The sequence below is a fragment of the Podarcis erhardii genome (genome assembly GCF_964252035.2).
Source record: "Podarcis erhardii genome assembly, chromosome: 1".
Taxonomy (NCBI): Eukaryota; Metazoa; Chordata; class Lepidosauria; order Squamata; family Lacertidae; genus Podarcis; species Podarcis erhardii.
The window spans coordinates 16,519,517-16,542,686 of NC_138497.1; the positions used below are offsets into that span (position 1 = coordinate 16,519,517).

Sequence of the window (23,170 nt, forward strand, 5' to 3'; positions counted from 1 at the left end):
AATAAATGCAGGAAATACAAGATTCCTTTGCATTTAATTTTTTTTAAAAAAATGTACATAATTTTATAACAAAGACAAGAAATGTGTAAGATCACTCCTTGCTAAATTTTATTTTTGGAAGTCTCCATCATGTAAAGCCTAGAAATCTTTCTCTGCCAAGAATGCTGATAAGGGAGTGGGGAGTGGGGAATGGTGTATGTTTATAATGCTGTTAGTTTGCTAATAAAACTAGAGGAGATGCCATCCAGTAATCCTGTAACAATACTGGCATTTGGGATTGTAGTTTCAAAGAGAAACACAGAATCAGTACCTTGGCTAATGTTTGATTTGTTCAGAAGCCATGAATCAATGAATCCCACAAGTGTTTGAAACAAAGCAAACTGGAATCAAATTCGAGAGAATTTAGGAATTGTTTAAGGTACTGTACTTAAAAACACACTACAGATTTCTAAGATGCCCAATGGCAGAATACACTCACGCTCTCTATAATCAGCGCTCCACACGGCAATGTAAAATTGTTTTAAGATTCACAATGTCAGCGTTGTATGTTTCAAAAAGCATGTTTCGATGGATGTTTCCTAAGTATATAGTGGCTGCCTTCTATAATGCAATGGACTGTATCACTCAGTCACACTTTCCTGTTTAGTTGCAAACCTAAACAGCAGCCATAAATGAACCCTCACTTGGACACAAAAATCCTTTTACTGCACGTTATCGCTCACATATGCCACAAAGAGCTGCAATTCTCTGAAAGAACTGCTGTGTAACTTAAGTGCCCTGCCTCTCTTCCCTCCAACTCCCCCCCCCCCTTTTCTGGGGTAGTGACTTCACATCCTTTGACATCAGCCTGAAAGTGGGGGGAGGGGAGCACTAGGGCAGAAAGCAGCAAAACCTGTTTAACGATGCAAGCAGCCCTTCCGATTCTTAAATCTTTTAAAGATTTAATGGAACTCCCCTATATTTTTTCAACTTTAATAAATCTGCATCGGAACAAAAATGGATTCTGCTACAAAGGACTTCCTGCTTTCCTTACCCGAGAATCACAATACCCTTTTATTACCAAGCCACAGAGGGTTACAATTCATTCAAACACAAATAACTCACCTCGAATATGCAGAAGGGCCACGGGCTGAAATGGCCCGTTTGAATTGGCTGCGTCCACCACCATCCTGCTGCCAGCTTTATTACATGTCAACATCTAGGCTTCAGCAGGGAAAGCGGTGTACTCCTTAAGGCAAGAAACCAGCCTCCATTTTAGTTTAAAAAAAAAAAAGAAACTGAAGCTCTCTGCAGCTGGAGGGAACTGGCTAGTTAGTGATGTCAGCAGAGTGGAGAAAGCTGATTGGCTAAATGCACCAACTTAAAATGACTCTGAAAAGCCGCAAATGAAAAGAGCTCTCTGTGTGGCTGTCACTGTGCATTAAGCTTGTACATTTGTCAGCTCTCTTGTACTTCCATTCATCATTAGTAAATGAATGCCCAGACTACTGTTTGAAAATACAAGCACTAAACCTTCCGAACAAACAAGTATATCATGGAGTTAACTTTCACTTCACAAAAGGAGTGCTAGGATTTTTTCAGAGTCTATTTGTGTTATCAGCCAGCAAAGATCCACAAATAGATGTACTGTCTCAATTTTCTATTTCAGCAGTATTTCATGAATACATTAAATGTTTCCCCTTTCTTCTTCAAAATGAACTGCACAAGCCTGCAAACTGTGTGCATGGGCTCTGTGCTATTTGCCTTATGATTGCTTTAGCACAAATAGAAATATTTTAGCTCTTCCCCCCAAAAGGCACACAATGTACGTGTGTGTGTGTGTGCGCATGCACACACACACAAAAACTTTTAAAAGTTTTCAAGCAGCAATTATATTAAATTTCATCATACACTTATTTATTTATTAGTAATTTATTTATTGCATTTATATCCCACTTTTTTCTCCAAGGACCTCAAGTACACACACCCCCTGTCCATTTTATCCTCACAACAACCCTGTGAGGTAGGTCAGGCTGAGAGGCATCGACTGGCCAATATCACCCATTGAGTTTCATGGCCAAGTGAGGATTTGAACACTGGTTTCTTTGAGGTTCTAGTCCAACATGCTAACCGCTACACTAACTTACAATCATTTACCATGTGTGTATTCGACTTTATGTGCTTGGCAAAAAATAAAAAGCGGGCAAGGATCTGGGAAAGAAGACTTTGGCAATCCTGCTTGCTGTTGAACTCATTGTGTTTTGACTATACGTGATTATGGCTTTAGGCATGATCCCTGGAATGTAACTCCTGCGTAAGTTGCAGGCTTATTGTACAGTGGTACCTCAGTTTAAGAACAGTCCAGTTTAAGAACGATTTGGTTTACAAACTCCACAAAACCGGAAATAGTGTCTTGGTTTGAGAACTTTACCTTGGTCAAAGAACGGAATCCAAACGGTGGAAGGGCACTGGAGGCGGGAGGCCTCATTAGGGAAAGCACGCCTTGGTTTAAGAATGGTTTCTGTTTAAGAACGGACTTCCAGAACGGATTAAGTTCATAAACCAAGGTACCACTGTATTACAAGATTCACCCAAAATGTAAGTTGTGGGACAGGTCGGTTCATCAGAATGCAAACTTGGATAGCTCCTGAAATTTTATCATCCAGAATTTCTTCTTCTTTGGCGATGGTAGCCGAGTAAGATTGTCTTCCATAAACACAGTTTTAACAATGAGCCCGTAAGTGACTGTGGAGACCATTTCTGGATCCACACATCCTTCCACACAACCTTCCATTAGTTTCTGGGCGGGAGTTGATCACGGTGTAGATTTGCCAAGTGTGCCTTCCTCTTAGAACGTTTCTCCCTCGCGTCCTGAGTCTGAGTGTCTTCAAAGCCCATGACACCTTTGGTAAAGGCTGTTCTCCAACTGGAGTGCTCGCAGGCCAGTGTTTCCCAGTTGTCAGTGTTTATACAACATTTTAAAAGATTTGCCTTGAGACAGTCTTTAAACCTCTTTTGTTGACCACCAGCACTACGCTTTCCATTTTAAAGTTTGGAATAGAATAGTTGCTTTGGAAGACGATCCATCAGGCATCTGCACAACATGACCAGTCCAATGAAGCTGAAGAATCATTGCTTCAACACTGGTGATCTTTGCTTCTTCCAGTACACTGATATTAGTTCACCTGTCTTCCCAAGAGCTATGTAAAATTTTTCGGAGACACCGTTGATGGAATCTTTCGAGGTGTTGGAGAAGGCGTTTATAAGTGGTCCATGTTTCCCAAGCATATAGTAAAGCTGGTAGGACAATAGCTTTGTAAACAAGCATTCTGGTTTCCCTGTGAATGTCCTGGTCCTCAAAAACTCTGCATTTCAATCGGGAGAAAGCTGCGCTTGCAGAGCTCAGGTGATGCTGGATTTTGGCATCAATGTTGGCCCTTGTGGAAAGATAACTGCCTAGGTAGGGGAAGTGATTAACATTTTCCATTGAGTTGGATTTGTGGCGCTGCAGAGGGGTTATTTTGTACTTGCTGGTGCAGCACTTTGGTTTTTGGGATGTTGAGTAATAGGCCAAGCTTTTCGTAAACCTCTGCAAAGATATTTAGGATGGTTTGGAGGTCATCCTCTGAGTGTGCACACACTATGTTGTCATCAGCATACTGAAGCTCTATGACAGAAGTTACGGTAACCTTACTCTTTGCTTTCAGCCTGCTCAGATTGAAGAGATTTCCATCTGTTCGATATATGATTTCTACTCTGGTGGAGAGTTTCCCTTCGACAAAGTGTAGGATCATGGCAATGAAAATAATGAATAGAGTTGGGACAATAACACAACCCTGTTTAACACCTGATCCCACTGTGAATGGTTCACTTTGAGAGCTATTGTTATCTGTGATTGTTGCTGTCATATTATCATAGAGGAGCCGAATGATGTTTACAAATTTATCTGGGCAGCCAATTTTCAGAAGGACAGTCCACAGGGCATTGCGATTACAGTGTCGAAAGCCTTAGTCAGGTCAATAAACGCCATATACAGGGGTTGGTTTTGCTCTCTGCATTTTTCTTGAAACTGTCGAGCGGTGAAAATCATGTCCACTGTCCCCCTAGAAGGCCGAAAACCATTTTGGGATTCAGGAAGGATCACCTCGGATATTGTTACGAGACAGTTTGCTAAGATCCTTGCAATAATTTTGCCGTCCGCAGCTAATAGAGAGATGCCTCAATAGTTTCCACAATCAGTTCTGTCACCTTTTTTAAAGAGATTGCTAATTTTGGCATCCCTAAAGTCTGTTGGGGTTTCTTAGTTCAATTCCACCCACTTCGGCAGGTATCCCATTAGGTCACTGGCTTTGTTGTTTTTCATTTGGTTAATAGCTGTACACAACTCTCCCAGATTTGGAGATACTGCAAGCTCATCTCTAACTTGTTTTTATGGAATTTGAGAGAGGACCTCAGCAGCTACAGGGGAGTTGCGCTTAAGGAGATGTTGGTAGTGTTCTTTCCAGTGCAGTGCAATCGCTTCTTTATCTTTTAGGAGTGTGACACCATCTGCTGAGCGTAGGGGGCATATGCCATGATTTATTGGCCCATAGATGGTCTTTGTGGCTTTAAAGAAACTTTGTGCATCATGAGTGTCGGCTAAGTGCTGGATCTTTTCGAGCTTTTTTTATCCACCAGGTGTTTTTTAGTTCTCTGGTTCTTCTTTGAACCTCAGCCTTAGTGTTGGCATAGTTATTTTTTTCTTAGTGGGACAGTTTCTGTCTCTTTGCCAGATCTGAAAGACCTTCCTTTTCTTGTCAATCATGCATGTCAATCTCACTGTCATTCTCATCAAACCAGTCCTGGTGTTTCTTGGTTTGGTATCCCATAGTTTGTTCACAGGCTGCAATAATGGATGTTTTTAGCTTGGTCCAGTGTTCCTCCATGTTATCAGGGAATTCTGAAAGCAGATGGTCCTTAAGAGTCATTTGGAAGCAATCCCGCTTAATGGGATCTTGAAGGGCCTGAGTGTTTGTTTTGCCCCTTGGTTTCCTTCCTTGAAGCCTGTGTTGAGGTATAATCGTGGAGCATATTAGTCAGTGATCTGTCCAGCAGTCATTGGCGCTTGTCATAGCTCTGGTAAGGAGCACATCACGGTGATCTTTAGCACGGACAATAACATAGTCTAAGAGGTGCCAGTGGTTTGACCGAGGATGCCTCCATGAAGTTTTAAATTTATTTTTCTGTCGAAAGAGTGTGTTGGTAATAACAAGGTTGTGCGCTGCACATATCAACAAAAGTAAGATTCTGTTCTGGTTGCTGTTGCCCACTCCTTCTTTCCCAATAGTCCCAGGCCATAGATCGAAATCTTGCCCAACTCTTGCATTAAAATCACCCAGGAGGATAATTTTATCTTCTTAGGCGTCTCTGATAGGACGGTATCCAGCTGAAAGTAAATTTTTTCTTTAATGTCTTCATTGGCATACAGTGTTGGTGCAAAAGCACTTATAATAGTAGCCTGTTGGTTTTTGGTGAGCTTTATTCAAATGGCTGAGAGTCGCTCATTAATGAATTTAGTGTCTATAACGCTCTTGGCATCTGTCCCTTCCCAAGTTTCTATAAACTACTTATTTCTCCAGGAAATGTTTTGCATTGGTTGTTGGTGGATCCTTGTGAACCGTGTTCACAGTGCAAGTCAGATATGCTTCAATTCTCATTAAGGACTCAGCTTTATAAAACCAGGACCAGATGCAAAGCACAGTACATCAGGAACAATACAAGAGGATTATAGGCCCACTGCAATGCCACAGAATCGTAGAGTTGGAAGGGACCCTGAGGATCATCTAGTCCAACCCCTTGAAATGCAGGAACACGCAGCTGTCCCATACGGGGATCAAACCTGCAACCTTAGTGTTATCAGCACCACGCTTTAACCAACTGAGCTAACCAGTTTTTTCAACAACAAAAAAATCCAGTATGAAGTAGGCTGGCTTGGAAAGGGGGTTGATAGAGAAGTTCACACAAGCTCCAAAATATAATATTGTACTAGCAGGATTGTCATAGACTAACTCATATGTAGGAGCAAATGTGCCTCAATCTGAACTGAATAAACTGGTCAGCTTGAAACTTATCTACTTCAAGTGAGGAAAAGGAACAGTACTCTAGTCATTTGAGGCAAACCCCAGTAAAACCACCTTAAAACACAAATAGGTAATTGATGAATGCATTAAATTGCTTGTTTGACAAGAGCCAACAGGCTGTATTCAGTGTAAAAAGGTAAAGGTAACCCTGCCCGTACGGGCCAGTCGTGTCCGACTCTAGGGTTGCGTGCTCATCTCGCTCTAAAGGCCGTGAGCCGGCGCCGTCCGAAGACACTTCTGGGTCACGTGGCCAGCGTGACGAAGCTGCAGCTGGCGAGCCAGCACCAGCACAGCACATGGAAACGCTGTTTACCTTCCCGCTATAAAGCGGTACCTATTTATCTACTTTCACTTAAGGGTGCTTTCGAACTGCTAGGTGGGCAGGAGCTGGGACCGAATGACAGGAGCTCACCCCACCGTGGGGATTCGAACCACCAACCATACGATCAGCAAGTCCTAGGCACTGAGGTTTTACCCACAGTGCCACCCGCGTCCCGTATTCAGTGTAGCGTTATGCAAAATGTTCAGTTGGTGCTGCAAGGATTTATCCTTGTGCAATGGAACATTCTTCCCCTTTTCTCCCCCATGCACCCCCTAAATCTGTTCCGGAGGGGTCCCCTTACCCTCTGCAGCAGATTTAGGGACAGCACATGGCACACATAGAAGGAGGGAAATCCCACTGGGCAAAAGCTAATCCTTGCACTATTTAGTAGAATAAGTAAAATAGAGCTTCTCTGAACACGAGAAGAAAATCTGCTGTGTCCTGCTTGCTCTTCTCTTCCTTCAGTATTCGTTTATTGTTTTGTATACCAGTTACAGTGAAATTAACTTTAGAAGGCTCAACTAGTAAGCTGTGTAAAGAGACAAGATCAATTTCATTCCTGGATCATTCAGATATTATCTCCTTTCAGAGTGTTCAGCCTACATCAATTTTAAGCTAATTTAAGGAAAGGATAATTTCAGATACAGGCTTGAAACATTTTCATGCCTAAAAATGTGAAGTATAAATATGAAACAAATACATTTGTAAAGACACATGTAGCATTTAATTATACTCATCAGGAGCTACAATATTCTGCAGTTCCCTATTGAATGTACACTATGGCAAACCTTGGCTTACAGTAATTCTAAGTAACTTGGCAAATGGTCTTTGGAGCATAATTCCAATTGAATATAATACACCAAGTGCCACTAGCAAAACCAGGCCCCCAGGATGATGGGTAGGTTTATTAATACCCAAAAAGGAAGGAAGCAAAGGTATCAAGGAAGTCAATTTGATTACTATGCTTATAATTCTGGAGATACAACATGAATAACAACCAGCATTAATGAAATGCAGGGTTCAACTACAAAAAATCATTATGCTGAAATAGCACCAGAAGTTTATCTCACTGGAACTGCATTCCAGCCTTATAAGAGCTCCCCTTTCACCAGACCCATCAGCATTTGATAGTAGAAATTACATTTCTGCTTCAGGTAGGGAACCTGGAAAATATTTCTTAATTGTTGGATCAGAAACATTTTAGACAGCATTAACAAATTTTCAGATTCCTGAGCAAACAGAGTCTGACCAATCTGTATATAACAAACCCATTAACTTAAAATCCATCATTTGTACAGAAAACAGATCCTGGCTTATTACGATGGTTAACAGTAATTAACTAGAGTTCTCCAGCTGGATACAATGGGAAACTCTAGATTAAGACAAGCAAAGAATGAAGAATATTTGTATGCAAGGGCTTGGATAAGCAAGGGGCATACAAGCCAAATGATAATAAAAAGCATGGTTGATGAAGCTAGGGAAATATCATCTGAACCTTGCCAATGTTGGCATTCTGGGGCAACAAATTAAGTGGGCACAATTTGTCAATTCCCAGAGTTTATTCTAAACAATGATGCCTGATAAGAAAACAGGGATCTTGATACAAGTAAAAAACTTGTTACAAAAAACAATGTTGTATTTTAATTTGACTGTTAGTGTCTGGAATCTAAACAGAACTCCTCAATTTGCTTACCCTTAATGAAGCTAGAGTTAAAACACACACTCACACAAATTTGACACTTGTCTGGAATGACAGATTGAACAAACAAAAGCCAAGCAATGTAAAATGTATTTTAAAAGGTGAAGTCTGCAACTTGCTCTTAACATTTTAGGAAAGATAGTAAAAAATATATCCACTACTATATATACATGTTTGTGTTGGCACATTTGTTTGCTGTGACAACAGCATAAAATAGCACAACATTGGCATTCTATATTTTGAGATGTTTTGAGTAGCTCTGTTCTGCCTTATGCAGAAAGATTTGGACTACATTGTTGATTACAGTGACTAACAAATGTGAAAACTGCAACTAGCGACTTAATACGAATATATAGTATAATTTGAAACATCCCCCCAGATATTATACAAACCTTCTTGTCATCCTTCTCTGCAGGAATCAAGTCAAACTTGTAAAATGTGCAGTGCAACAAAAAGAAACACCTTCCCTACAAAAAAAGAGGCTAAATTGTTGTGAGGTTATTTATGTATGACATTTATATCCCGCCTTTCTTCTAAGGAGCTCAAGGTGGCATACAGTTCTCTTCCTCCCCATCTTTTCCTCACAATAACCCCGAGAGGTAGGTTAGTCTGAGAGTGAATGACTGGCCCAAGTGAGCTTTGTGGCTGAGTGAGGATTTGAACCCTGGTCGCCCAGGTCTTGATCTAACACTCTAACCATTATACTACACTTAAATTACCATTTAAGTTCGAGGGAGGAAGGACTGCTAAAGCTGAAAGTGTAGGGGGGGGGGAGAGGGGAATATGGGTCTCTTTTCCCTGACACTAAAACTTGGGGCCATTCAATAAAATTAGTAGTTAGTTGCGGACTGGCATAAAGTACTACACATTAACAAAAATAATTTATTATCTAAAAGTTGTGATAATGTTCTGTTTACAGCCACCTAATCCAGAGGCCAAGACAAGTTAATGAAAATTAGAATTATCTCTATAGCCAAAGACATCCCCCATCATCAGAGGCAGTATCTCTCTGGATACCTGATACCTGGGGCATGCAAGCGGGCGGCTATCGCCATTTTTCTTTGCTTGGGAAGTTCCCTGGGCAGCTGATTTGATCACAGCTGGGATCACAGTACTTACTGGATTAGGTACACTCTTGGCTTGGTCAAGAGGCAAGCATTTTTATTTATTTATTTTATTTTTACTCAAGTTCCTAAAAAGGTTGCAAGGAGTTGTTGAGAAATTGCATCCAGCCACCCATAGCATTAGCATGAACAGACATTATTTGGCTGCATATATGATCAATGCATATTTATCTGGTTAAATACACGCTAACCCTAAACACCAGTGTTGGAATAACCATTATAATGACAATGCAAATGCTACTGCTCTAACAGCAATACTGCAATCAGAAATACGCGGTTAACTACACTGACACATAGGGGTATGTGAGGGGAATGGGACTCTCTGTTGACCACCAGGCAAGGGCTTTTCCCACTTGCCTTGCCCCACCCTCCAGCCCTAGGAGCTTTCAGAAGGGAATTGCTGCCATGGCCATTATGTGTATGTGTCTTTTGATGAACCAAGTGGAAGACTACAAGCCATGGTTGTGTGATTGTGTGTGTGTGTGTGTGTGTGTGTGTGTGTGAATTCAACAGCACTTTGTTTATTTTACGCAAGCCACTTTCTGACTTGTGAGAGTGAAAAGCAGCATAGAAATATAATTAATGGAAGGAAGGAATGAACAATCAAAAGGACACTCCTCTGATGGTGGATATGAATCTCACCTGTGTTAATTATAATGCAGACATAGAGGTTTCCTCCATTCCAAAATTCCATAAAAAGGAATACTATTACTGAACTTACTCGGAGCTGAAATGCTGCATTATCATACAGCTATTCTGCATGCATTCCACTGACCATGAGAAGGAAGCCATGAAATACTTTGGGGAGTGGGAGAGGCAGCAGCAGTGTGCCCCATTCCCCAAGCATCCATTGAGCTATGTACACTGAAGTTCATGGAAAGATAGGAAGGGTACAAATATGTATGATCCCATGCAGCAGCTCAGCTGCAGTGGGTTAAAAGTGCGGAGATATTTCCCCACATCTTTTCTTGAGCACTGAAGTGCCCTGCTGGATCAGTCCAGCCCAGCATACTGATAAGCTGCCCTGGTAACTTGTTGAAAGGCAGGATATAAATAGCCAAATAAAACACCATCCTGTTTTCCACAGCCAAGCAGATGCTTCTGAGAAGTTCACAAATGGGGAACAAAGGCAACAGCTTTCCTGCTGCCCCAGTAAGCGGCAATTGGAGGCACACTGCTTAAAATTTACAGCTGATGAGCACAGGCTTCAATCCTGCTCTCTGCAGGAGTCTGAGCAGGATTTAACTCCCACTCAGCAGCTGATGAGCAGGGGTTAAATCCTGATGTTTTGACTGTGTGCACGCCAGTTTCCTCTGGGGAACTGGTACATGCAACCAATATAGAATTGAACCCCGTGCCATCCATCAGCTGGTGTCACCTGCCCATCAAAGTGACATCAGCTGGTTGGTAGGTGGCTAGAGTTTTTGGGAAATGGTAGAGGGCCAAACAGGACCCCTTGGTGAGCCAAGATTGTCCTTTGGTTAGAGGTCCTCCACCCACGGCTTTAAAAAATCTGAAATCTATTCTCAAAGTGGGACATTTTATCTCTTTAAGCTGAATATTACTTGTTGTTTAACAGATCATTTCTGACCTCTGTGCACCAACTACCTTCATATTTATTGAACTGTCATATTCTAGAAAGCGGGGGCTTTGATGTCAGAAGAGTGGAGGCTGGATTTTTTCCTTCCTTCCTTCCAAGTTATATAAGGTTAGTCCCATACTTAAGATTCATATTCCTAACCATGTTTTCCTAGTTCAAAAACTCAAAGATGGCCAGATTCGCTTATTTTATTAAGACCCATGAGAAAATTAGTCAGCTCTATGTGCAGATCTATAAGTCCTGATTCTAAAAATAGCTTAAATAACTATACTGTGGTTTTTTTTACAGCCTTGTGAAGCCTGTTCTTTTTTCAAGTGCTCCAAGTTTACAATTGGAAAACAACTTCCAAAATCTTCTTAAATAAAAGTACTGTATAGTGGGAAAAAGGAACTGACGCATATGTGACAAGATGAGCAGGTATCAACTGTAACATGTTTGGATGGTTGTTATAAACAATCTGAGTAAGAAAAGCAGCATTTTAGAATAATGAGATTAACTGCAAAAGTTATGGCTGCAAAAAATAAATAGAAGTAGAGAGGGCCTGAAAAAATCCAGAAATGCCTGGGGGTGGGGAATGTGGCAGATGTAACTTTATTTATATAAAAAACACCGTATCTGGTTATCTGTAAGAATGAGTATTTGACAGTTATTTAGCATCTTAAAATAATCCACAAAGCAGAGCCATTAATTGCAATATTGAGGTCCAACACTTGAGCTCATAGGACATGACTAAATATTAATATCAAGCAATTTCAGTTACAAAAATCCACAGGGGTAGCCATCCATAGTTATTCCCAATACAAATAAATATATGCAACCTAATCAAAACAATCGAAATCAGTAGCACTCTATAAAAACCTTTTAAAAACCAAGGACTACACCACACCAGAAACATACAAAGGTCCAATAAAACTGATAAAATGCCACAGGTTACAATAATAAAGCCACATTTGGTAAAACTCCCTTTTAAAAATTTGAACCATATGGAGTTTCAGTCTAGATGTATATCCGAAAGGACATGAACCCCCAGAAAAGGATGACGGCTGCTTGTTTTCAGACAGAGAGACCTATGGTAGAAATAAGGTAGAAAATGTATTTCTTATTTCTAGGCTCCCAAATCAACATTTTAAGGGCCACACCAGATTTGTGCCTAGCCTTTTACCATCCTTGCCCTAAAGCAGGGTTTCCCAAACATTTGGACTACAGTTCCCATCACCCCTGACCACTAGTCCTGCTAGCTAGGGAGGATGGGAGTTGAGGTCCAAAGACAGCTGGAGACCCAAATTTGGGAAACCCTGTTCTAAAGACTGCAAGAGCAGAGAATAAATGCTTATATTTGTTGTTATTTATTTAATTTATTAGATTTATGTAATACCTATTTGCCAACCACCCAAAGAAATTTACAATTTCACACACACACACACACACACACACACACACACACTTGGCAGAGGATAAAAAAAATACAGCAAATCCACAAAAAATATTTTTATTGACACTCCTGGTTTAGAATTACTAAGGTTTTTCTTTGGTATTTTTTATTAAAGGTTTCTTGTACGTGCAATGTCTCTTTTTTCAAGTTACGTTTTCTACAGGTGAGCTTCATTTGTTGAGACATTAGTGTTGCATTAGGGAAAAAAGGGGGGAGAGGTGGAGGGGGCCATGGTTGGTGGGGGTGGGGTCGGGGTCGGGTGGCGATGTTTTAAATTTTACTTAATGTATGTGTGGGGTTTTGTGTCAGCGTCGTTTGCGCATGTGCTCTTTGCTATTCGCTTGTGTTCCTTTGGTGGTGAGAGAAGCTGGGGTTGGTCTAGGGCCGGCATATCCAAAGTCCTTTTGGGGGGCCTAATCCGGCCTGCCGGTCGGTTTAATCTGGCCACTGTGGCAGTTTATTTCCTGGGGTAAAATCCTAAAAAACCTCAACAATTTCAACCCTAAAAAAAGATAAACAACTTCAGTCCTAAAAAAGGGTTGGTTGGCCCTTATGGCCCTTCACTTCATCAAATCTGTCCCTCTTCAAAAAAAGTTTGGACACCACTTGGTTTAGGGTGTGGTTGCTTGTTTGTGATTGGCTCTGGTGAACTTTGTTTTCATGTGTGGGTGGATGTTTTGGATCAGGTTAGCCATATTGATTCGTATGCCACTGGTGGATTCTTGTCATTGTTTTGTTGGGCTGTGTATGTGATAAAGGGGAGCCATACCGGGGTGAAGGCATCTTCTTCTATCTGTCCCCGTGTTAGTTTCAGCTTATTGGTTAATTTAAACAGTAAGGCTGTTTCCCATACTACTTGTTACCATTGGTCCATGCTTACTCCTGGACAGGTCTCTCCAGTGTCTGGTTATGATGTTTCTGGCTGCTGAGAGTAGGTGAGTCATGAGTTCTTTGTGATGTGAGTGGGCATTATTGTCTTGGAAGGATTACTGAAGTTATTACAACGGCTTGGCAATTTTGGTAATTTCACTGAAACCAAAATGTATACCTGAATGTTAGGGTACAAGCTTCACGCAAACTTTGCAAGTGCAATGTATGGAGCACAATTCTAGAAGAGCACAGAATTTAGCTCATTTAGAATCGTAGCTCTTGTTAAAAAAAAAGAGAGTTATTTTTATTTATTTATTTATTTGATTTCTATACTGTCCTTCACCCAATGATCACAGGGTGATTTACAATATGAAGTACAAAAATGCACCACATAGTAACCAACAAAAACAACCCCACCACGTTTTTAAAGGCCACAGATTCTAGACCATATGGGAATGAAGGTATACTTGAAATTGCAGACATGTCACCTGCTAAGATTTCAGAAGGCAATGAGCAGGTGAATAGGATTTCTAATGGGCTGGTTGTGCTACTCTGCAGACCTTCTTGCCTCTCTCTGTGATCAAAGCCACAATAATGCAACGAACATTTCCTCAATTTGCATAATTTGCACAGGTTCTTGACTCAGAATTTAACTGCCTGGGCCACATGCATTCCTCTTTCCCGCTTTGATTTGTGTGGAGCACATACATTCTTGACTCCCGCAGAAAGCCTAGAAAACTCAGAAGAATAGGAGTTGAACAAAAATCTTCTTAAAAAAATGTTTTCTTGGAACAGGGAACGATTATTAAAATAGCTCCACACCTCCTAAGGACACAAGCATGGTTAACAATTGGCCTGAAGAGCTATTAAGACAATGTCCAAGTGTTGGGTCAATGTGCAGAAATTTGGCCTAGCAATGGGGCAAGCCCTTGCATAATGAGCAGCTTATGTAAACAGAAATTAAGTGTGCTGGTAAAGATGTTCAATTAGGTCAAAGAAAGGAAGCAACTAATTATCAAATTATTGCTTCCAAGTTAAAGACTGAATAGAGATGAAGTTCAGGAAGAGGTCACAGAAATCAAAGTTATAATAAATACTTCAGGGGAGAACACAGGTTGAAATCCATGACTTTTTCTTTAAATGAACTTTGCAGGCTTTAGAAAGAGGGAAAGTGCTTCTCCTGGTTTGTTAGGACAATCTTGCCAGACTAGCCAGTTTATAAAAACGAGAAATTCCAAGTATAAACCCCCATTTTGCCACCAGAGACAGGGGTAAGGAAATATCCCAAATTATGGTATGTAAGCTTTTTGTGTACTTAAGGTATGTAAGCTTTTCAGTTATATATACGTACATCTACATGACTTTTGACGGCTGTTCAAGGGAGACTGCATTTGAACTGCAGCTGCAATCCTATACACAGCTTACTGAGAAATCAATAAACTGTGATACGCTTTAGGAATGGGTTTCTTCTTTCAACAGATGACAGTGCACTGACACATTATATCCCAGTCTGTAGCTTGTCTAGACCGCTAAGGAAAAGCATTAGCTTTGGGTGTACTAGCCTAGTGTGTTTGTGGGAAAACAAACTTTTTTTCTGTCTCCTTAGGGCTCAAGAAGGTGGTGGTCACAGTGTGCACCTTGGGGAATGTATGGTACTGAATTTGCAGGGACTTTGATTCTACCCAGACTGGTTTGTTGTTACATGCCTTGCACACAGCAAGCCAGTCTATGGCTTATTTCCTTCCTGCCATGCCAGGAGTGGAATGCACCAGTGATTCCCACATCAGAGGGAACCAGGCAGAGGGCCTTCTTGGTAGTGGCGCACACCCTGTGGAACACCCTCCTATCAGATCTCAAGGAAATAAACAACTATCTGACTTTTAGAAGACATCTGAAAGCAGCCCTGTTTGATCTTTTATCGTGTTTTTAGTATTTCTGTTGGGAGCTGCCCGGAGTGGCTGGGGAAAACCCAGCCAGATGGGCGGGGCAGAAATAAATAAATTATTATGATTATGATTATTACATCAGCACATTCATGTTGTTGCAATCCAGCCCAATCTCTGAGTGATGCAAGATTCCAGGGGTTCCATGCACTTATCCAGGGTTTGTGTTTCCTTTCAGAATGAGGCACAGCGACTGTGGTGTCTTAATGATATATGGTTTATTTACACACATATGCAACTTAAGCGTACAATGGAGGGGTTCACAGCATCAACACCTCAAAAGAGTCTTGCTTCTCCCCTAGTCACAGCCTTGGATTCAAACAGAAATCAAACACTGCTCGCTGACCCTCCGCTTGCTGCTTTTGCTTCTAGCTCACATCACAGCAAACTTTGCTCTAAATTCTGCCTTTGTCTATCTCAGTTGAAGGACGGGCACCACGTTTTGGCATCTGGCACAGAGCCCCCTCTCCTTTGTTCTCTTGATGACCTGCACACATTTTCCTGGGAGTAAGCCCCACTGAACACAGTGGGCTTACTGCTAAGTAAACGTGCATGAGCAGCATCACTTTTTGAAGCATGAAAATTTGTCAGATTAGTACGGTTGAAAATTAAGGGCGCTGCAGCCAAACAGCTAACTGCACTGAATGCAAAGCATGAAAACTAGGTCTTGGAATACAGGGAACTTTCTAAAGAGAGATGTGGAAAGGTTCTGTGCCCAGACACTTCGTTCTCACTAGAAACACATACATACTAAAAGTACACTTAAAGGATAGTGTCCACATACACAATTCTTCCTGCTTAAGTAGTCATGAGGAGCCTTTGCTTCAAGCATGGGTACAGCTGGCAGAGAGTGTGTTATCAGTTATGGTTTCATTGGCCCTCTTCATCTAAGTGTTTAAAATGTCAAGCAAATACTGCATTATTTCAGCGTGCCTTTGGTCTGTCAGGTAGCAGAATGGCTATCCCCCTTTGCTTGAAGTGTTTTACTTGGTTTTCTTATATACAAATCTTATCAAAACGTTTTTAAAAGTATGTTTCCAAGTTTTGTTATGTTAGCTGCCTTGGGAGTCCCTATGGGGCAGAAAGGTGAGTTAGAAATATTTTAACTAAAATAAAGGCACTGGGGATTTATCTGCCCCATCCCAGAGAAGAATGACATAATCCATATTGGTCCTACGATTTCCTGTCTCCCTCAACTGCAGTCCATTGAAAGTTCAAGCACAGCTTGAAAAGTTGCATAGGATTGGATACGACTTACAAAACTGGGTCACAATATTCAAATGCATGCAAAAAGGCTCATGCTGGTACACTCAAAGAGTGCTGCATACAAACCTTTTAATCAGAACTCACATACAAAACCTTGAAAAAATTGTCTTGGAATACCGATACAGTTTAATTTATTCCCTCTGTTTAATATACATTGGATAGTGGAGAGAAAGAAGCCATGAGGCTGAGCTTGGAGTCAGCACAAGTCAGACTCTGGCTTGTTTTCGTAAGTGTGGCAGGGGAGGAGTGAAGTAAAAGCTTTTCACAAGTGTGCACCAACACACTGAACATTCATGTTAAACCATAGTTTAAACTATGGTTTAACGTAACATAAGAACCAGGAAATAGGTTTGCTGGAATGACAGCAAGGCACAATAATTTCACTCAAACTTTGTTCTGTGTTCTTATTTGAAAGAGAAGGAAACCATGGCAAGGTGAAGATTCTTTCCAGGAAGCCATCTTTCAAACTAAATTTCAGTACATCTTCCAGAATTCCGAAGTGTATAAACCATTTCTGACATTTAAGGAAGATGCACATTGCCTGCAGGTTTTAAAGAAAAACTAAGCAGAAACTGCCAGAATATCAGCAGTCTTCAAAGTCATGCAATTATACAGCTAGCTGGATTTAAAAAAGGGGGGGGGGACTGACAAAACCCACTCCAAATGCTGAAGAATTTTAGTTTCAAATTGTAAGTTTCATGGAACATAGTTCCAGTTTTAGATTTTGTCCCAGATATTAGCATTCAGTTTGTTACTTTAGAAACCTCAAAGCGTCATGCACACTGATAGCTTTATCAATATACTCCACTATGGAAATAAAAATCCATTTTGTTGTCACCTCTCTCCAAAAATTCTTTTGACTGAACTCAAGAGACGGCAGATAAGCATGCACTGCAGACTCTCTAGCAAAAAGGAGTTAAGCAGTCAGTCAGTCGCATGTCACATGCATCTATTCTATTCAAAAAACACCACAGAAGTCTGCTCTATGCTGAGTATACGCTTGCAAAGGCTAAAATAAAGGCCATTATCAACAGAAGCTCTTATGCCCATGAGACACAACTGGCAGCTTGTTAGTGGATGCCTACCTTGGCACAGATCTCTATGAAAGATGTATCCATTTTCCAAGTCCTGAATTCAAAAAGGGCAATCAATACAAACTATCAAAATAATAGTGAGCTGAACTTTAAAAAGTGCAAGACAGACATTGTAAAGCCTTTTGACTACATATAAGATTATATCTACTAAAAGTTGAGTCCTCCTCTAAATATCAGATTTCCTTAAAATTAAAGAAGCAGCTCTGACAATGTAATAGTTACTCACAAGACCTTTATTCAAGTTGGAAAATTGCAGACAAGTAATGGTAGTTCTGGTATGTTATTTCACAACCTGGCTTGGTGTAGTACTTTGTGGGGTTGCTTCCCAGGGTAAGAACTTAGGAAAAGCTATTTTCAGTGCAATCCTATGTGTGTCTACTAAGAATTAACACTGACTGAGTTCCATAGGGCTGATTCCTGTACAAGCAGGCATAGGTTAAGAGGCCTTAGACCCAGTTTAAGTTGTTAATATATTATTTACTTCTATTACTACCATTTTCTACAGCTGGAGTACAGTGGACAGAAATAAAGCTTTATACAGTACTTATTTCAAAATTGTGCTAATGTGCAAAGGTGTGGTCTATGGTTGTCATAAATTCTATGGTGCTACTGGGTGACTGGTACAGTTTGGCATAGCTCAGTGTTTTGTATGCAGAAGGTTTTGGGTTCAACCCACAACATTTTTGTTTAGTCAAGCCTATCCAGATGTTCAGAAAGTAGAAGTACCGTATTTTTCGCTCTATAACACGCGCCCGACCATAACACGCACGTAGTTTTTAGAGGAGGAAAATCTGTAGGCATGCCACCCCTAGGCAATCCCTCCATAACATGCACAGACATTTCCCCTTACTTTTTAGGAGGAAAAAAGTGAGTGTTATGGTGAAAAAAATACGGTAATTTTAATCTATTTTAGTATTTTAACTTCTGCATGTTTTAAAGTATGGTTGTGAATTTTTCATGATTTCCTTATTTTAATGTTTTGTAATCTGCTTTGAAGTTTTTTTTACAATCAAGCAGTGTAATTTTTTTTTACAAAATAAATAAAGCACAACTAAATATTTGCCTGAAATTCTGGATGAATGTTGCCAATCTGTGTACATAAAACAATGCCTGACTCTTAAAAGTTTTTTTAAAAAATAATCCTATTTATTTATTTATTTATTTATGCCTCCCATCTAACTGGATTGCCCCAGCCACTCGGGGCAGCTTCCAACAAAATGTTAAAACACAAATACTCCCAACATTATAAACCTCCCTAATTCATTCAGATACCAGCATTCAAATCCCAGTGCTACCAGAAATTGTGCAGCCTTGGTAAATTTAATTCTTTTCCTTGGCCCCTCATAAGTAAAATAGAAGTACTAGAGACCCAACTCCAGGATTTTTGCAAAAGCAGAACAAGGAATACTGCAAAGTTTTTCTTTCTTTCTTTGTATGCAAATATTACTAGTAATCTGAGTAATTCAGTTTTGAATACTCCACAAATATTCTTGCTTGGTCTGGGAAATTATTAGTTTTTATGCAGGAAAGAGAACAAGCCTATTTCTCAATTTTGAAGGACTGTATACAAGTTTTGAAGATATTTGTAGTATCCTTGACATTGATGGAGACTGCAAGTGGCTCCACTCTTCCTATGACGCCAGGTTAAACATTGGGACCAAATGCTATATCCATGAGATGTTACATACTCCCATTTTCTAATATTTACAGCTATCAAGTAGTAGTTTAAAATCAAGCAACACCAACACCAAGACACTAAAGATTCTCCTTTTAACTGTTCTAATGACTGGAAGGGCAGCCAATTGGTTACCCTGAAGTGCTTAATTAAAACGAACTAAAAATCACTTGGTAAAATCTGCTAGACGAGCAGAGAAGAAATGCTCACATATTGGGCCAGTGTCTGGAGTCAGTCTCTCACTCTTGTTTATGGAGGGAGAGGATAAGCAGGCCCAGCACATCAGCAGTGCAGGAGTTGACTGCCAAGGGTGCAGTCCTGCTGGCTGATGGGGTCTGCTTTGCCAGAATGTTTCCAGCAAAACACACGTTTCTCTGCAGTGCAGCTGGGAGGGCGAGAAAGGAGACACAATGTCTCCTTCCCACCCACCTTCCTGACAGTATATGGTTAAACAAAACCAGTTAAACATTAGCCCAACCCCCTGCACTGATTCTGCGCAGGGGCAGGTGCTCCCTGGGTGGGGCTAAGTGCTCGTGGACACAGCCCTAGAAACTAGCAAGTTGCATTATTCATTTAAAAATCTCAGCAGTTTTTGGTTTCTGCAAATTCCTGGGCAGCGCCACACACTTTCTGCTAGTCATACACAAGTAAGGAACTAGCAACAGCTTATGTGTGGCTCAGACTTGACCCTCAAACTTCCCAGTCATACCATAAAGAGGAACGCAATGTAGTACAGTGGTGCCTCCCAAGACGAACGCCTCGCAAAACGAAAAACTCGCAAGACGAAAGAGTTTTCCGTTTTTGAGTTGTTCCGCAAGACGAATTTCCCTATGGGCTTGCTTCGCAAGAAGAAAGCCCATAGGGAAATCTCCGGGGACCTCTTTTAAATGCTGGCGGTGGGGAGCAAAGCCTTTCGCCCCCCTCCGGCCTTCAGAAGAGGTCCAGGAAGGCCGGCGGGGGCCGGAAGGCTTTGCTCCCCACCGCCAGCATTTTAAAAGCGGTCCGGGATAGCAGGGAAGCGCTTTCCCGCTATCCTGGACCGCTTTTAAAATGCTGGCCGTCGGCAGCAAAGACTTTCGCCCACTGCCAGCCTTCAGAAGAAGGTCCTGGACCTCTTCTGAAGGCTGGCGGGGGGCAAAAGTCTTTGCTCCCCCCCCCGCCTGCCTTCCTGGGATAGCGGAGAAGCGCAGCGCGTTTCTCCACTATCCCGGACGGCTTTTGAAGGCAGGCGGGGGGGAGCAAAGACTTTTGCCCACCGCCTGCCTTCAGAAGACCTCCGCTGTCCCGGGGGCTTTTAAAATGCTGGGGGTCGGCAGCGAACGCTTCGCTGCCACCCGCCAGCATTTTAAAATCGCCCCAGGACAGCGGAGAAGTCTCCACTGTCCCGGGGGCTTTTAAAATGCTGGCGGTCGGCAGCAAAGCCCTCCTGTCCCCGGAGCTTGCGGGGCGGGAGGTGGGGAGAAGGGCTTTTCTTCCCACCGCCAGCCTTCAGAACAGCCTTCTGAAGGCTGGCAATGGGAAGAAAAGCCCTTGACCCCCCCCCAGCCTTTAGAAGAGGTCGGGGGACAGACTGTCCCCGGACCTGGTCTGAAGGCGGTTTCCATAGGAACGCATTATTGATTTTCAATGCATTCCTATGGGAAACCGTGCTTCGCAAGACGAAAAACTCGCAAGAAGAAAAAACTTGCGGAACGAATTAATTTCGTCTTGCAAGGCACCACTGTATCTGCAGGAGGGATAATGCAATGCGTAGTTAAGTACTGATGTAGTACAAGACATGTTTCAGCTCCAATGAGCACAAGTGAGCACCATCTGGCCTGGGGCGGGGCCTGAAGCCTCACAAAGGACTGCTGGACTCTGCTGCCCGGGAGGACTCTCCTGCATGTGAGTGTCTGAGGGCCCTGCTCCTTCCTGCCACTCACCATCTGGCCTGGGGCGGGGCCTGAAGCCTCACAAAGGACTGCTGGACTCTGCTGCCCGGGAGGACTCTCCTGCATGTGAGTGTCTGAGGGCCCTGCTCCTTCCTGCCACTCACCATCTGGCCTGGGGCGGGGCCTGACGGGCCTCACTGGAACAGTTGCTGTTACTGCCGGAGGGGTGCAGAGTGCTTTTAAAATGTTTTAAAATTTTTATTTTGAATTTTTTGTATGTGGGGGGGGGTGCGGTGGATGTTTATTGGGCCTGGGAATTTGTTTGATTTTATGTTTTTGTAATTTTTGTAATTTCTATTGTTTTTTGTTTATATTGTCTTATTTGTGTTTTTTTTGTTTGTTTGTTTGTTTCTTAAAGGGGTTATTTTGTTCTTAAGGGGAGGGGTCAGGGCTGCCGGGGAATGGGCCCCAGCCCATAAAATGGCTGGGATATGCTTCACAGGGGGGAATGCACTGGGACAACCGATCTCAGTGATCACGGGTAGGAGGAGGAGTTACGCTAAGACCAGACCATGTCATTACAGAGGAGGCAGGTTTAGTCGTTGTCTGAGGACTATCCCTGCCTCTGGGTCTGGTCCTGACCGGATGAATACTAGAATCAGCAAGGGATACCCACATGACCTGAAAGTGTTGCTGTGCAATGCCAGGTCAATGATTCATAAGACCACTGCCATCCATGACTTGATCATGGATGGAGGACTTGATCTGGCATGTGTAACAGAGACTTGGTTGGATGAAGCAGATGGGCCTGTCCTTGCCGCTGCTTGTCCACCAGGTTTCTCTTACGCACAGCAACCCAGGTCATGTGGGCGGGGAGGGGGGGTTGCAGTGATTTTTAGGAAGTCATTAGTTTGCACCAGGCGTCCTATTGGGAAGACCCAGTTTTCTGAGTGCATGTTCTGGAAGTTGGGCAATAGGGGCAGTACAGGATTCCTTTTGGTGTACCGACCTCCCCGCTGCACCAAGGATTCCCTGCCCGAGCTGCTTCAGGTCGTGGCGGATGTTCTCCTGGAGACACCTAGCTTGGTCGTCCTAGGGGATTTTAACATCCATGCCGACACGACCTTACAAGGGGCCGCTCGGGACTTCGTGGAAAGCATGGCCTCCATGGGGCTGTCCCTGAATAAGTCTGGCCCAACCCATAGCCGCGGACATGCCTTGGACCTGGTGTTTACCTCTACGGATGTTGGTGATCTGACACTAAGTAAAAGCGAAACGAAAGAAGTGCCATGGTCAGATCACTTCCTGGTGCAACTGGACTTCTCTGCGACCCATCCCCTCTGCAGGGAGGTGGGACCGATTCGGATGGTCCGCCCCCGCCACTTAATGGATCCAAATGGTTTCCAGAGAGTGGTTGGGGATGCTTTATCCCATGTTGATGGCCTTTCAGCCGATTCCCTGGTGGCCCGCTGGAATGTGGAGTTAACCAGGGCTATTGACTGTTTGGCTCCGAAGCGCCCTCTCCGATTGCATGAAGCCCGGAGAGCCCCGTGGTTTTCCACGGATCTGAGGGCAATGAAACAATCGTTGAGACGGCTAGAGCGCCGGTGGCGGATAACTCATTCTGAATCTGACCGGACACGGGTTAGAGCTCAACGTCGAGCCTACCAAGTGGCGATAGCGACGGCGAAGAAGACTTTCTTCACCGCCTCTATTGCATCTGCAGAAAACAGCAGCAGGAGACTCTTTCAGGTGGTTCGCAATTTAGCGGAACCACCTGTAACATCGGGGCCCAGTACGGGCCACATGTTCTCCTGCAATGATTTTGCAAATTTTTTTGCAGATAAAATCGCTCAGATTCGGGAAGAAGTAGACTCCACCGTGGGAGCAGGGCCGGGGCGGGAGAGTGCTAGAGTCCTGTCTGGTCAAGTTGTGTGGGATCAATTTCAATCTGTTACCTCCGAGGATGTGGACAGGCTGCTTGGACGAGTGAAGCCAACCACCTGTCTCCTGGATCCTTGCCCATCCTGGCTTATAAAAGCTAGCCGGGAAGGACTGGGCGATGGGCTTCGTGGGGTGGTGAATGCTTCCCTCCGTGAGGGAGCCTTCCCAGACCCGCTGAAAGAGGCGGTTATTAAACCGCTTCTTAAAAAACCATCTTTAGATGCGGCCACGA

At 42.6% G+C, this 23,170-nt stretch overlaps 1 protein-coding gene and 1 long non-coding RNA gene across 7 annotated transcripts in view; both read right to left on the reverse strand.

The window, feature by feature from the left end:
• Positions 1–23,170, reverse strand: part of LOC309345559 — a 351,011-nt gene that overhangs the window by 47,879 nt on the left and 279,962 nt on the right. The gene's annotated exons all lie outside the window — the stretch shown is intronic.
• Positions 1–23,170, reverse strand: part of PPP2R5C (protein phosphatase 2 regulatory subunit B'gamma) — an 80,956-nt gene that overhangs the window by 44,944 nt on the left and 12,842 nt on the right. The window contains exon 2 of one of the 6 annotated variants that reach the window (XM_081861775.1): positions 17,440–17,482. The exons of 3 other annotated variants lie outside the window; for them this stretch is intronic. Coding sequence is in view for 2 of the 3 variants with exons in the window: in XM_081861774.1 (XP_081717900.1) it covers positions 1,105–1,198 (94 nt within the window). In the remaining variant the exon portion in view is untranslated. Of the gene's footprint in view, positions 1–1,104; positions 1,272–17,439; positions 17,483–23,170 lie in introns of those variants that run through there. 2 more of the 6 variants (XM_081861774.1, XM_081861773.1) reach the window with 2 other exon arrangements.